This window comes from Fukomys damarensis, unplaced genomic scaffold, assembly GCF_012274545.1.
Source record: "Fukomys damarensis isolate Sample0158 unplaced genomic scaffold, DMR_v1.0_HiC HiC_scaffold_23, whole genome shotgun sequence".
Classification (NCBI taxonomy): domain Eukaryota; kingdom Metazoa; phylum Chordata; class Mammalia; order Rodentia; family Bathyergidae; genus Fukomys; species Fukomys damarensis.
Window position 1 is genome coordinate 63,556,473 of NW_022900935.1, and position 16,049 is coordinate 63,572,521.

The 16,049-nt window shown below is 44.7% G+C and overlaps 1 protein-coding gene across 5 annotated transcripts in view; it reads left to right on the forward strand.

Annotated features, from left to right (window-relative positions):
* Rptor (regulatory associated protein of MTOR complex 1) overlaps window positions 1-16,049 on the forward strand; it is a 348,014-nt gene that overhangs the window by 179,041 nt on the left and 152,924 nt on the right. Inside the window, exon 1 of one of the 5 annotated variants that reach the window (XM_033767840.1) lies at window positions 11,210-11,314. The exons of the other annotated variants lie outside the window; for them this stretch is intronic. Coding sequence (XP_033623731.1) covers window positions 11,217-11,314 — 98 coding nt within the window. The 5' untranslated portion in view covers window positions 11,210-11,216. Of the gene's footprint in view, window positions 1-11,209; window positions 11,315-16,049 lie in introns of those variants that run through there. 5 annotated transcript variants of the gene reach the window in all.

Genomic DNA, 16,049 nt, shown 5'->3' on the forward strand with positions numbered 1-16,049 from the left:
ACAACACAAAACAACATCAAACTGGTAAGTTGAAGTTCATTTGAACTGAAAACTTCTGCTTTTTGGTAGACATTTAGGAAAAGAAGAGACAAGTCACACTTGGTTGAAAGACATATGTTAAGTTTGTGATCCTGGGATGCTCGCAGGCAGCCGACCTGTGACACACGAAGCAGAGCTGTGGCTGCCAGGGCAGGTGCAGGCACAAGCAATGGACCAGCAGTGGACTCATGTGTTGTTGGCCTGGCAGTTCTGTCCTCTGTGGATTGGGGACAAGGTGGGCAACACAGAAACATATTTGCCAGTGATGTAAACTATCATTTTGAAATGGTATATTTTACTCTATGCAAAGTCTACCTCATTAAAATTGATTTAAAAGTTTTTAAATACAAAATATTAGCTGAAAAAATGAGCAAGCGGATTAGATGTATAGCCCAATATTTTTTGTCAATTAAATGGAAATTAGAGCATAAGTATTTTAAGTGCACACATGCACTAAATGCAGTCAGGGAAGGACGTGCCTTCGATAGCTGCAGGTGAGGGCACAGGAGGAGAGCATCCACCCGAACTGCACTTTCTCTATGGGCATCTTGATTGGGACCTCCTTCCTACAAAGGAATCGAGAAGGGTTGGTGGCACAGGAGAACAAAATAATGAGCACAAGGAGGAGGTACAGACCAAAGGTGATGTGTTCCATAAGTGAAAGCCACAAGCAGCTTCTCTGGGCACCTAGATGTTCAGAAGGTCACATATGTGAGAGTAGACAGCAAGCCCCTGTGAAATACCTGCCCTTCAAGATCGTGTCTCCTCCCATTTCTATAAAATAACAGCTTATTGAAGTCCTGTCCAGAGGCCCAGTGTAATCAGTAATGGTAAAAACTAAGAAATAATGCTAAGTTGCTGCTTAAACATTGACTAAAGTAAGCAAAATTAGGCACTTAGGACCTTTGAAAAATCAGTGTTTTTCCCTAAGGAAAAGTATTGAGTGAATTTTGGGGGAAGAGCACTTGTTTTTTGAGACTTAAGACTGTCCTTGAACTCCCTACATAGCCCAGGTTGGCCTCGAACTCATGGCAGTCCTCCTACCTCAGCCTCCTGAGTGCTGGGATTACAGGTGTGCGCCACCATGCCTGGCCCAACTACATGTATCTTTTTTCAAAGGCATCTTGCAGTTTTACTCTTGGATCATATTAGGATTTACACATCTTTACTAATTTTCTCTTGGCTTACATTTTTTATTCTGTGTTGATCTAAGAGAACCATGAAATACATTGTCTCAGATGTGCCCTTGGTAGGTAGTTTAGTGAATCCAGGAGTTTTTGAGAGAGTTAAATACATCAGTACATAATGTACATGGATAACTCAAGGGTAGCATGTGTACACAGAATATGCTTTTAGCATAGAGAGTGTTCAGAAGATAATTGAGATTATATGCAGTTTAGCTCACAGTGGCTTGCAAAACCATTGGGTCATTAATGCAGTTTGAAGAAATAAGTGAAAAATAATAGAAATAGTGCTGAGCCCCAGCCTCAATCCCTCTCCCAGTCCTCCCGAGTCCTGGCTAATAGGAGGAGATTCCTTTGCTTCATGTTGATGCCATCATCACTGTGTTCCAGATTAGTGTCAGTTCTTACTGGAAATCACATCTGCAGAGCAAGTGAATGACACCACATTTAGAGAGCAGTTATTTGTTAACTTTTTGTTTGCCTATTTGTATCTTTTCACTACATTTTGGGATAATTTAGTGATAGTCTGGCTTCTAGTCTAATTTACATATGGAGATCTGCACATACTTGCAACTTTAATCAGTAATGTGGTTGCATTGCCAAAATAGTTGATGCATAAAGCTGCATATTTAATAATGGACATTTGTGGCCTTTGGGAAAATTAAAAAACAGTCCCTTGATACACGTCACTGTGGACAGTATGTGGCAGAAGGAGCTTTCATTCTTGTTTCACTTATACTGAGAGTGAACTGGTGTGCCTCTTAGAGCTTTTGGGTGCCAGAATCATGTTGTCATGTGTGACCTGCACAGATGGCAGCCCAGCATTGCCACCATTGTTTTAAAGTGGTGCGAAGTAACCCAGAGGACATCAGCCTCTAGATTCTTGTTATTTGTGTTCCCTGATGCCCATATACTTGATGCAGAATAGTTTAAAATAGGATTCAGAAGCTAATTCCATGTATTCTGGGTCTCTATTTAACTTGGCTTTCATGTTTGGTATTGTCCCCACCATCATTAGAACAGCCTGGCACCTGCTCATTCTGAGATGGAATCAACAAATTCTTATGAATACCTGTTCTGGTCCAGGTATAGCCTTGTAAGTATCTATAAGTCTTATAACAAAGGTTTATGAGGCCAAGTCGCTATCTGATAGGACAAGGTAGTTTAAAGGCCAGGCATGTAGTTTGATTGGTCTGCTCTTGAGGAGAGAGTTGAAATGGAGAGACCCCCACAAGCATTGGCCATGCAGTCTTCACCAAGGCGTCAGCACCAGCCTCCTGTAATGAGTCAGATTGCACTGGAAAAGAAGGAGAGGGGGACATTCTGCACGCACATTCCTCTCTTGGCCATGATCAGGGCATGGCAGACAGCCTGGTGGGACAGGACCCTGGAGGACCTAAGGGCAGGGGCAGTGACCAGGACCCAAGAAGGAGGGTGAGGTCCCTGAGTTGAAGCTCACAGCTTGGTTCTATTCTGTACTTAGCACTGGGTTTGTGACAGGAGCCGTGCCAGACCTGGGTCTGTCTCCAGAACCAGTGACGTATTGATCCCTACCCTTATCTTAGTCTATTCATGCTGCTAGCACAAAATACCTGAGACTGGGTAAGTAGGAATTTATTGTTCCCAGTTCTGGAGGCTGGAAGGCAGACAGGTATCCTATAAATATGAGGAGTGAGGAGAGGAAGACATGGATGAGATTGGTCAGACTGTGGATCCAAGGCCTTCACAGTGGGTGCTTTTCCTCTTAAAGACTGCAAGTAAGCTGTGAGAAGGAAGGAGTCTTGGCCACCAACCTGGAGGTGCTGGACAGCAGGGAGGGTCTTTGAATTTGGAAAGCAGATTGATACAGTTATATAAGTCCCTGAAAGCATAGCTCAAATAGAATAAATATATAAACCCAAATACCAGATCCAGGTACTTGGGTTGCACTGTGGTGACAGAGCCAGTCCCATGGCTGGTCAGTGGGTGGGAAGCTCTGCATTCTGGTGAGATGTGGTTATACTGCTGAGGGTATTCTGGCCAAAGCTGGTGGGAGAGACAAGCCATGGAGGCCAGTTGATTCAGAAACCAGGAAAATCCAAGGACTGGACTTAAGGACAAGACAATAGGACATTGACAAGGAACTTTCAGCAGGAAAAGCTCCAGGAAGGGTAAGGTGCCAGGTTAGGGCATGGTGGCCTTGTGCATGGTACTAGTGGGTTGAAGGATGACATGGAAGGGCACCATTGTCCCGAGGATCACCTCTGCCCCAGGGGTGAGATGAGCTGAACGTACCTGGGGAAGCTTCCAGAGAAGTTGGCAGTGAGGTCTGTAGAGAGCTGTGGGAGCAAGCACTGAGCAGGTAAGTAGGGTGAACAGGGCTGTCCGGCAGACGGCCAGTGGCACTATGCACCGTCCCTCAGTTGTCTTCACATGTGGGTTTGTAACTCTTTACCAGTACATGTTTTGGAGCTGGCAAATTTTGCTACAATTAATTATAAGATGAGAGGTCCCCATCTTCTTATCAGCCTATGCACTTATTTGCGGGTAATGTCATCTGCTTAAAATCTTTTAGGCAGCCATGGTGCCGTGCAGAGTTGGCCCGGAGTAGTTAGAGGTCTCGTGGCCTGAGCCCACCCAGTTTTCTAGGACCACTCACCAATGGGAGAGGTTGGATATGGAGGCCCATCTCAATTGCTCTTTCAGGGAATGAGGACCACAGGGTGTCAAATGGGAAAATATTCCCTGATAACACATAATCCCTTCCTTTCTGTTTGATCCAGCTTTCTATAAATAAATACATTTGAAAAATAAAAGAAATAGAATGAAAATAGAGAAAAGAATCCCAGGGGCTGGGGGGTGGCAGCATGTGGCACATGAGTGATCACATCTGTGACAGCAGCACCAGACCTCCCACTGGAGCTGGAGGCTGACTTGGGAGACTTCCCTGTAGAATCCATGGGCACCCTCCTAGGCTGCTCTGGAAGAAGATCATGGGGCCAGTGACAGCAGGGGAGCAGGTTTCCCAGGTCCCCACCACATTCAACTCAGAGCACAACGTGGCAGGGTCTCCATTAGATGGCCTGGGTAGGGCTCTGACTCTCAGTGCACTGAGCCAGAGTATGAGCCTTGATCCCCAGTCTGCTCTCCACACACTGAGTGGCCACAGCCACCCAGAGACCTTGCGAGGAGGGCAGCTCTGGCAGTGCCATGGGTCCAACTCTCATGGTGCTGCTGCCACCAGCCTTCTCCCTGGTGGTCACTAAGATCCACGCACATGTGGTCCCCCAGCACTGCCTTCTCTGCCTGCCCCTTTTTCCTCCCTAAGGGCTCCAGTGGCTGTGGTGCCCATCAGAGACTCAGGAGCTTGTTTTACTCTCCTGGATAACGGTGAGCCTTTGAGAGCTTTCAGTGGTAGAGACAGCCGGTTGCAGCACGCATGCCATAGGTTTGCCACCACTGGCCTAGAAGTACCCAGTCTGGGCACTGTGATGGCTTTATTCATTAGTGAGTAAAAATCTTCTGAATGAGGAAGCAAGCTAATGTATATTTAATTTTTATTATATACCAGGCACAAATTAAAGCTTTTGGTTCCTTTTAATCTCAGTAATTCTGATTTTATAGGTGTGTTATCCTCATTTTGTAAGTGAAAACCACTAGACTTCGAGAAGTTAATTTACCCAGAGACCTATGATTAGTACATGGCATAGCTGGGATTTGAACCCAGGACTCTAGAACTCAAATGTTCTGTTCTCACAAGCATTCTTACCTTGTGATAATTACCAGTCATGCAACTTAATGAATGCAGGTCTTTTAATGTCAGATTTTCTCAGAGAGCCCTCACAGTGGGGTGTTGGGAGGCACAGGTGGCCCTTCCTGTCAGAAAGCCATGAGGGGCCACTGGCTCGGCAGCACCCCAGCATTTGGCCAAGACTGTGGGGATGCTTACTGCTCCTGAGGTTGGTGTTTCCCTTCTCCTGCAGTGTGTCTCAGGGCCCCGAGGGGACCCACTCAAGGTGGGCTCATGGAGTTCTGCTCCCCGGAAACGGCACACCCATACAGGGTGCCACAGCTGCAGCTAAATTATGCTGCAGTGATCGGTATCCTGAGCAGCGCACTCTAATATCCTCTTTGGTGCTAAGCAGCTTTTCTGACAGTGTGCAGGAAAGCAGTCACTGAAAATGCCTCTTCCTTCTGTGGGTCAGTCTCTCTTACTCTTTGTCACTCCCGAGCCAGTTGTTAGGCTTGAAGTGTGTTGGAAGGACCTCCCTTTGTTTTGATTTATGCCTATGCTTTGCTCCAAGGCAGGCCGCTAGAGGCACATTTCACACCGAGGACTGACTTGGAGCCATTAACTGCTGCTTGGCTGGAGTATTTTGTACACAGAGCAAGGCTTCAGCTTTAGTCGGTGCCAGGTGGCTGCTAGACTGCCTGGTTTTGCTTCCTCTGGCACAGGGCCCTCCTCGCGTGGGCGCTTTGAGCAGGCTGACAGCCTGATGTGTAGCCTTGTCAGGGACATGTTGTTGTGAAGCTGTTGCCAGTAAATTGTTCTTTCTGGAAGACAAGTGCTGGTTCTTTGCTGTACTTACTGTGTGTCATTGTGCTGCAGAGCTCCCTTCAGGCTGAAGGCTCCAGGTCCCCTCTGGACAGCTCCTGGCAGACAGGTGCTAGGCCTATTCCAGTGCAGTGCTGTGCTGTGACACAGTGTCCTCTCCTGAGGCAGGCCAGGAGGATGCTGCTGCAGGGCGCAGGCTCTTCTCTGCAGTAAACTTACTATTGTGCTTTTCTGCCCCTCCCCTAAGGGGAATGCTATTCGGGGTATCTGTTAGAAAGAAACATGCTAGTGTCAACAGGAATGGTGGTACACATCTGTGCTCCAGGCACTCCGGGAGACTGAGGCAAGAGGATCACAACTTTGAGCCCAGCCTGAGCAACTTAGTGACTTAGTGAGACATTGTCTCAGAATAAATAATAGAAATAATGAAGAGTTATAGATGAAGCTCAGTGTACAGGCCCTGTGTTCAATTGTCATTACCAAAAAATAGAAAAAAAAGAACACCCTGGTATGTGCTGTGTTGGCCACTGTTGTCTCCTTAGGAAGCAGAGGCCTGTGTGCTGTCTGGTCCCATCCCCTCCCCAACTTTAGGAAGCCTCATCCCTCTCCACTTAGTAGTTTTCTCCACAGCATGTGTGTGATGATGATACTTTGCCTGCCAGCAATTGAGGTAACAAGTGTAACTGTCCACAATGTCTGCAGAAGTGGAAACTGCAATGTAAATGCGAGCCTTCATGTATTAATTGTATAACGTAATTACAAAGCCTTTTGCCATATGGGTGCATATTTACTTTTGCTAATAACCCAAGAGTAGTGGTAGCAGATGTAAGGCAGGAAGCATCACTATGTGACTGATAAGAGACCAGACACTCCGCGTACTATTACAGCCGGGTTTCCAGCAGAGCCCAACAGGAGGCTGAACACTGATCCCAGACCTGCCTACTCTTCCCCGTGGCCTGCTGCTGCCTTTGCTAGTGCTGGTGTTCTGACGTGCTGCTGCACATAGCCTTCAGTGCAGGCAGAGGTAGCCACCGTGATGTGGCTCATCCTGAGAACCTCCAGAGATCATGGAGGACCCCGCACAGCATCTGCCCTTTTGCCTTCCTCCTGGCCTGGAAAGGTATCAAGTAATAAAGTTATTTTCTTACAGTTTGTCTTTCTTCACCTGCACCATCGGTGCATTGTCAGCCTCCATCCTGTTCGCCACTGCCCTTCACAGTGTGGATGGCTTTGGTGACAAGCCTGGACCCCCGGCTGAGCAGGAGCCGCACCCTGACAACAGGAGGTTGCAGCCAGGTGCTGGAGTCCACAAGTAGAGGCATCTTTCCTGCCATGCAGGCTCAGAAGAGCCTTTTGGCAGCCTTTTCCTCTGCTCTTCTCTTCTCCAGCCATTTCTTTTCCCATATTCTTTCATCCTTAGCTTTTGCCTTTGGGTTGTTCTTAGTCTCTAGATTTCTTTCCTTTGTTTTAGGCTTCTTCGTTTGTTTTCTTCTTGTCAGACTCTTGAGGGAGTACTTGAGAACGAGAAAGGCAGCTGAAGAGCAGCAATTCAAGGGCATGGAGTAAGCCTGATTCTACCCCAAGCGGCACTCAGATGGCATTTGGTAAGGTGACCCAGCGAGGGTAAGGATACCCTCAGGTTTGGAGACAGAAAAGCTCAGCCCGTGTAGCCCAATCTTTTGCACTCTGCTAGGGCCCCAGAGGCTTCCTTCTCACTTACTGCACAAACAGCATTATCATGGCAGGCAATGAAAAGGACGATGCGAAAGAAAAAGTAGCTACAGCTGTTTGTTATTCCGTAGCCTTTATCCTTTCTGTCTGTATATGTACATAATTTCACTCGACTGGATTTATATATGGTTTGTATTTTGTTTCCAAAATTCAAAGATTACTTATTATTTTATATTGCTCTTCAGTGTTTTATTTTCCAATTTAATGTTCCATCATATTTATGGACTGTATTACTAAGGGTTTCCCTATCATTGTAAAATTACAGTGTGTGGGGGCAGCAGGACCTTGTCCATCTCTGCAGAACATAGAACTTCTCATTTTGGATTATTTCTCTAAAAACATTTCCAGAATGGGGTCAGTAGGTCAGTATGTTCAGCTCTTGGTAGCCATTGCCAACCTTCTATTACAGAATTTTGGACTATGCATTAGACTGCCCACAGTCATACATGTACAAAGGTGTCACTTTCAACACAACCTTATCTTATTTTAGGGAGAAAATGTCTCTCACGTTGCATGTTGCAAAGGAAAGACCCTATTCTGTGGATTTGGCCAGCCAGTGTGAGGAAGGAGCAGCACTGTGAGGTCAAAGTGATAGTTCCAGGGCACACGGGGACTACATCTCCTTGGTAAACACAGTGCTGGGCTGTGGATTGGAATGAAAGGGAGATTGACACCGGCAGGTCAGGAACAGTGGGCCATCCTCGGCTCCTTCTTAGGCTCGTCAACACTGGAGTATGTGTCAGTGTGCTTCCAGATTTCCTGATAAATGTGTGTAATACACATTTGAACACAGGCATATAGGCAGGACTAAGGCCAAGGTGCCTTTCTGATGCCTGTCAATCCTGGACGCTCTCGTGCATGCACCCTGGTACCTCGCTGTGTTGAGCTGTATCCCCCAGTGACTGATGGTGGTGGGCTTCTCTCCACAGGCCTCTTGGCCATTTGTGTAGCTTCTTGGAGAAATGTCTGTTCTAGTCCTTTGCCCATTTCTTCTCTGGGCTGATAAGAGATCTTCATGTATTCTACATACTAGACCCTTATCAGATGTATGACTTGCAGGTATTCTCTCCCATTCTGTGGTTGTCTTTTCACTTCCTCGATAGTGTCCTTTGATGCAGAAAAGTTTGAAAATCTGAGTAAACACAAATTACCCTTTTTTTTCTTTTGTTGCTTATTCTTTTAGTGTCATGTTTAAGAAACCATTTCATAATCCAAGGTCATGAGATTTTTACACTTAAGATTTTACATCTAAGAGTTTTACAGTTTTAGCTAGTTTTTATGTCATATGATGAATCCTTAAATAAGTATGCCTTGGACTTGTGGTCTATTTTTCACTTTGAAAATGTTTCCAAAGGAATGACGGAGGTATTAGCTGCAATGACTTTGGAATTATGTAGTTAAAGAAAAGATTAATTTCTGAGGTCAAAGAGGAAAGGCCCATAGTTTAGCATGTTTCTGTGTAGAGCAGCATTCAATGGACAGTGGATAGGATTAGTTTATTGTGTGAAGCTTAAGATGTTAATTCATCATGTAGTTTATGAAAACAGGAAGACAATGAGACAATTTGTATATACTTGACAAATGTTTGCAATCTTAATATGCACATAAAACTGTGAAAATATATTTTATCCTCTATGGATTAATCAAGCTATCAACATAATTTTTTTTTTCTTCTCTTTTTTGGCTGTGCTGGGAATGGAACCCAGGACCTCCCACATGCCAGGCAAATACTCTACCTTGAGCTGAACTCCCAGCCCTCAATACAGCATTAAGACCGCCCAGGTTCACACTTTTTTTCCATGCCACCAGATAATCAGGGCAGCCACGGCTCAAGGATCCTGAATTTGGTGGCAGGTGAAAATTGGTGTTAGAAAGGAAATAAGCCTTCTCTAGGCTGTGTGAAACTATGTCCCTTACTCTTCATTTTTCCCAAGGAATGAAAGCCCAGCAATGAGGAACATCCCACATGCCACTATTCTCTTGGGAATAGTGATGACCTACCACATTTGAAAATTGCAGTGAAATCTTCTTTTCAATTTTTTCTTCCATTTTGATGTTATTATTGTTTTTTTTTTTTTAAATACATTTGCCGTGTACCTCAAATTATTGAAAGATTGTTCTTTAGGGATTGGGATGATAAAACCACAACACTTCAGAAAAAGGACAAAAAACTCAAGTCCAGTCAAGAGTGAGGGGCTCTCAGCCAATGAGGCCAGCAAGTGTAGCTGAACATTGGCCATGGTTTGAACCAAGAAATTCGGTTTTCACTCACCATTTTCACTTGGAAAGCAGAGCCATATGTTTGTGCAGAAAGTACTGGGACAACATGTTGGGATACACCTGCCGGCCCATGCCTATCCTCAGCCTCTTCACAGAGCACAAGCTGAGGGTGTTTGCAGAAGTAAGCATGAAGTGCTCTTGTTTGCATGTGCCCACTGCTATACACTGTCTTTGCATTCACAGATGTAGTCATCTCCCTATTAAAATATCAGAATTTTTCATAAAAGTAAGTGAAAATATGCTCTCTAGTTTTTGTTTTGTTTTTGTTTTTTTGGTTTTTTTGGTTTCTTGTTGAAGGATTTGGCCAGAAGGATGGGACCTGTGTATCCTATGACAAGCAGGAGATACAGGGAGACAAAGGAGATAAGGCTTGAGCTCAACAAAGAGTTCAGTGAAGGAAGGAGCATTGATTTACCTATCCTTCAACACTGGTGTTTGTGTAATAGTATAAATTCCATTATTCTGGGCGTGGTAACACATGCCTGTAATCTTAGCACTTGGGAAGCTGAGGCAGAAGGATTGCCTCGAGTTTAAGACCAGCCTGGGCTACAATAGTGAGTTCAAGGCCAGCCTGAACTACTTATACTTAGGGAGACCCTGTCTTAAATAAATAAATTTCAGGATTTTCCCATGTGAACAAAGAAGTTTGAAATGCCCTGGGCCCACAGGCCACTACTCTTGACTGTAGGCTTGCCTGCTTGTGGAAGCCTCAAGAACAAGCATGGATTGGGCAGAATCTCCATGGAGGATTGGTTGTAGGGCAGCTGACTTCGCATCTAAACCTCAGACCAGAACCCAGCAGATGAAATCAGCAAGTGACAAAATAAGTGACAAAGGACACAATTGACATTTAAATTAAATTGGAAAACTAATATGACCTCTTACTTGCTCCCAGAAAGGCAGGAATGAGATGTTCCCCAGCACCCTTACTCACCTCCTACCCCAGGAAAAGATTTTATCCCTGGCTCTGATGCTCGTGAGAACAGGGAGAAGCCAATGACTGCATCTGGACCTCCTTTCCTGCAGCTACCTGGACCTTGCTGCAGGCCTCTCCTGCATAGAAACTCGCTCGTCTAGTGGAAAGCTTTCCTGCTTCTGGCTGGTTTCCCTACAAAATCCTCAAACCAGCAGTGTTACCATCAAGTCCATCTGCTTCTATTAAGTTAATGTGCACATGGTCATAAAGCAGCTGAAATGTCTGGTACTTATCAAACTGTAATTGATAAATGTTTCGGGCATGAGAAGTTAAAATCATGTTGGTGCTATTAATGTTCAGAAGCATTCTGGGCACTTTATTATTCCTAAGTGTAATTGGAGCCATCAACAGAGAGAAGCCCATAGGGAGAGCTTAAGTGTTGGAAGGGTACCAGAAGAGACAGGGATGGGAACAAAGGCTGTGTAACTTCAGGCTCGGAAACCACTAAGGTATGATCCTAAGGGTGACGCTGATGGACACTGAGCTTGTCCGGCCTGACAGATCCAGGATAGGCGGGTTCCAGGCCAGCCCGAGGCTGGGTAGGTGCTGCCCCCAGCTCTTTATGAAAATGTAAGTTGTCCCCTCTGGCCTGTGTGCCCGAGATACGCAAGCTTTTCCCCTCCTTGTGGTTTGTGCTATTCTGTGCTGTCTCTGTTTTACACATTAGGAAAGAACGTGTGCACCTCCTGTAAGTAGAAGTCGTGTGTGCATTCTCCCCTGTGCCGGTCGCTGGATGGGTCACTCCTGCCAAAGGGCCCCATGTATCCACCCATTCTCCCCCTTCCTCTCACCTGCATTCATTTCACCACTCACTCTTCTTTTCTTCCTCTTTCTCGAGAGGAGTTTGAGATGATGGACTGTGTTTACTCCACTAGTGAAAGGTATGTGTCATTTCTGAGTTGACTAAAATGTGCTGAGAGTCATGCTATCTCAACCCATCCTGACCTTCAGCCCCTTAACTGGCCAACTGGCTGTGGGTAGTTTTGGACCTGTCTGAACCAGTGTTTTCACCCTCTAGGACCCAAACAGTAGTAAATGGAAACTTCCTGGCCGTAGAAGACCCTTGATATGTGATTTTGTGGTCCCCATCTGAATCTTCTTCAGACCCTGTGGACTCTTGGGTACCTTGAGCTGACAAGAAAGACAGGTGGAGGTGTGTGCATTTCAGATTTGGGGTTTAATTAAAGTTTAATTTGATAGGTTAAAATGTTTTAATTGAAGTAATTTCTTTTATTGGCAAATAAAAATAATATATTTTATCTTTGGTCATATAGTCCAGTCTCTTAGCCTTTAACTTCCACTCTAATACAAGCACTCTTCCCTTGTTTCTATGTGGCTCCCTTCTCCCAGGGTTACTAGAAGTTAAACCTGGTGCAGCCAGAGAACAACTGGAAAAAATTTTAATAGATGGCTGGGGGTGTAATTCAATGGTAGAACACTTGCCTAGCGTGTGCCAAGGTCCTGGGTTCGTCCCAAACACCACAAGATGAAAAAAATTAATAGGAAGCCTTTCCCATGTTAAAATGGATGAAATGTTATCCAAAAAAGGCCTACCCTTGTGTATGGTTTGAGATTAGATTTTGCAGCACTGTCTTGGGTGGGAACTCTTAAGCACCTGAGACATTTGCCCCAAGTGAAACCTTACCTGATTTTACACTTGATCTTAGCCAAAAGGCCGAGAAGCGATCTTACCTGATTTTAAACAGCCTGGGCTTTTAAATTGTATCCTAATGCAACCTTCCTGAGAGTGGGGGGAGGGGGTTGGGATCGATCTCAGCAAAGGAAGCAGAGAAAAGTCAGGCTCTGTTACTCTGGTAGAACCTCTCTCCTACACTGGGGGCCTTTCATCTGTGTCTGAATCGCAGAGGGAGTTGTGGATCTGCATGGCTCATTTGGTCTCCAGGCCTTTTTAAAATCCCTTTCAGCCGATTTCCTCTCACACTGACCTCTGGAAGGGCCCGGGCTTGGCTTTGATGAGAGAGAGGTGAGGTGTGCCGGGCTGCAGCAGTGCTCTCCTGTCCACCACCATGGCTGACTCTTTGGCTGGTGTGCTTCCTCCACCCTGTCAACATGGGGGTCCACCCCACTGAACCTCAGGATGTAAGGGGAAGGTTGAGGCCTAGGGCATGACTTCTTAATGTGGAAATAGAAAAGCAGATGGCAAGAAAGAAAAGACAGTAAAAGTAAACGTGGCAGATAATTATAATTCAAGTATCTGGTTCTTTATAATTTAAAAGAATTGCATGCTTTTTAAGAGCTGAGTTTTGTGGGTTTTTCATAAGACTAACCTATGTCCTAGACAAAGATAGATGCTGCATGTGAGCATGTAGGGTGCACTCAGTGGGAAGGTACCCTTTCAGCTATTTAGCACCATTTTCTTTTGTTGGTGGAGTACCTTGGTTCTCCGGGGATCACAGCCTGAGCCCGCCCTGTAACCATTTCTTAGCACTGCCATCATGAAGGCTGAATTAGAATGTGAGGCTGGGACTCCTGAGGGACACTGGCAAAGTGGCAGAGTCCTCTCTGTAGTCCCTTGGTGGGCTGTCCCTCTACCTGACTGCTTGGCTTCCTCCAGGCAATTTAGTGTTTATTCACTTCTAATCCTTGTCAGCATGTAGTGTAAATACAGTCCTTGTTGTTGTAGTTTATTAGGTGAAAATACAGTGAGAATTGAATCAGGCTGAGAAACATGGAGGATCTGGAGCTGTCCCAGATGAACTGAATTCTAAGTGTGGAGTGGGTTTAATGTAAATAGCAACCCCATGGGCACAGATCCCACTCTGTGGAGGCCACTGCTGATGCCAGGTGGGTGTGCCTGTGCCCTGAGAAGAGATTTGCCTTTTAACAAAAGACTGCTAGTTGTCTGCTTTGCCAATCGGTGTCAACAATTGGTAACCTTGGGGACAGCAGAGGGGAGAGAAGCTAGAAGCCTCCCTTTAAATCTTGGCACTCTTCACAAATACAAGTTTTAAACATTAGCTAGCACCCTTAGAGGTTCTTGTGACAGAGGCTCATCCATTTAGAGTGTATTGCTGTTCACTTCCATCGGTCTGTCTCTCTCTCTCTCTCTCACACACTCTGCTCTAGGACAGTTTCTAGCCATTCTAAACAACAGTTGAGAATAAAATGAACCCCTATATACAGATTTTACATGTTATTTGCTCTATCATTGTATTTTTCTGAGTATTTTTATTAAATGACAGACATCATGCCAACCCCTCCTTCAATATGCAGTTGACTTCATTACCGGCCAGGTACTTCGCAGATATAAAGCACCCTTCCTCCATTCCCGCCATAGATGGGTCAGTTTATATATCATTCAGGAGCGAGCTCAGAGGAGGAGCTCATCTGTATCTCTCTCACTAATGAAATGATGAGTTTTTCTTTCAGCTCACTTGCTGCTGAAGCAGAGAAAGTAATTATGAGGCAGCAACTGCCTATGGCTCATTTATGTCTTGTCCTGGTCATTGGCCTAGAAGCTGCTAAAGAGAGAAACATTAAAAAGTGGCAGCTAGTTAAAGTTTGTAAATTAGCTGCAAAGAGCAAAATTACAGCAAATATAGAGATCTTTTTTGGCTTTGTTTTTAATACTAGAATTGGCAATACTTCATTTCATGTAATAGAGTAAGTATTCCATTGGCTGAGCAGAAGAGTTGGTTTTATAGACTGAAGGGCTGAAGAAAACAAAGAATAAAAAATGAGTTGGTCGTTTCAAAGTTCCTTGTAAATTACCTTTTTCATGGCAACTCTGTCATGGGGACGGAAACTGCCCTGCCTGTTTAGGACCTCAGCTGCTATCTCTCTAATCCTGGATCTCTGAAGCTCAGGTAAGTACCTTGGTTTGAGGTTGATGATACTGAGTGGCTCCATTGTGGTGTTTAGCCTGGTCTGTTGGGCCCAGTGCAGGAGCTGGGTCTACAGAGCCTCTTCTGATGTTTATTAAACTTTAAGAAAATTTCTTCTACTTTTTTTCCTTCTAAAGGCATAGTTTTTCGATCTAATAACAAATAGGTGGTTGGCACACTGATAACATGCGTCATTTATTTTCTTTCCTTTCATCTTTCTTTATTTTTGGGGTTTTATAAGCTGCTTTATAGCAGAGTTGAAGTAATTTTCTTGTTGTAATTGTAATGTGTATTTATTGAACTGTGAGCTATTTCTAATTTTTTTTAAAAAAAAGAATATTTATAGTCCAACCTCTCTGGCAGTTTGCTTTACATTCAGGAGAACGAGGTTAAAGTACCCACTGTGGAAGTTTCATTGACACCTTTATCAGCACAGATGTACAAAGACCTGGTCCCAGCTGGTGGGAGTGAGCTGTCAACTGCTTAGATTGAAGAGTGACAGGCCTCCCATACTGAGTCAGAACTCCACAGACAGCCCACAAGGGAAATGTGTTTCCAAGGTCTTGTCCTGTCCTTTGTCCCCACTGTTGCCCCAGGTGCAGGCTACATCCTAGAACAGGGAGGGTAGAGAAGAGGATGCCTACCCCTAGAGAAAGCAGGAGATGTGACACATTCCCAACATACCCTGCACTTACCTTCCAACCCAGAAGCTCTCAAATCTCCTTGTTTCAGGGTCTTTATTTGGCTTAGTCTCTGACAACCAGATCTCCTTGCCCTTTGGCTGAGGTCCAGGTTGGGCTGAAAATTTCACCCTTCCATTCACTTGTTGAGCTCTCTGGTGGCCCACTCCATCCTGAAGTCATATGGAGACCCTCTGAGTCACTTCCTTAGTATAAATCCGGATAGGGTCAAAGAGACTTGATATAAATAACCAAAGACACTCATATTACTCAGAAAACGCCACGATTTTTTTAAACCAGGGATAGATCTAGACCTTGTGCTTATGAGGCAGGTGCAGCACACTTGAGCTAAATCCCTGGCCCAAAACTCCCAAGAATTTTAAGGGCTCTGTGGGAGGAAACAGGGACAAAGAACAAGTATGTATTCATCATAGGACAATAGGGGAAAAGGAAAACTAATAATAATAAGTGGGGTTTATCTTTAGAATGCAAGGCTGGTTCAATATTCAGAAATAAGTCAGATGCAGTCACCATATTAACACATTAATATTAAATCCAAACATGATAATTTCAATGAAGGAAACAACTGACAATTTCAAGATCTGTTCTTGTCTGAAACTCAGCAAAGTAGAGATACAAGGTAGTTCTCAGCCTTATGGAAGATATATATTAAAACAATTAGGCTGAGGATTTAGCTCAGTGGCACCACAACTGCCTTGAAATGCAAGGTTCTGAGTTCAATCCCCGATACCAGAAAAAAAAAAAAAAAAAAAACTTTAG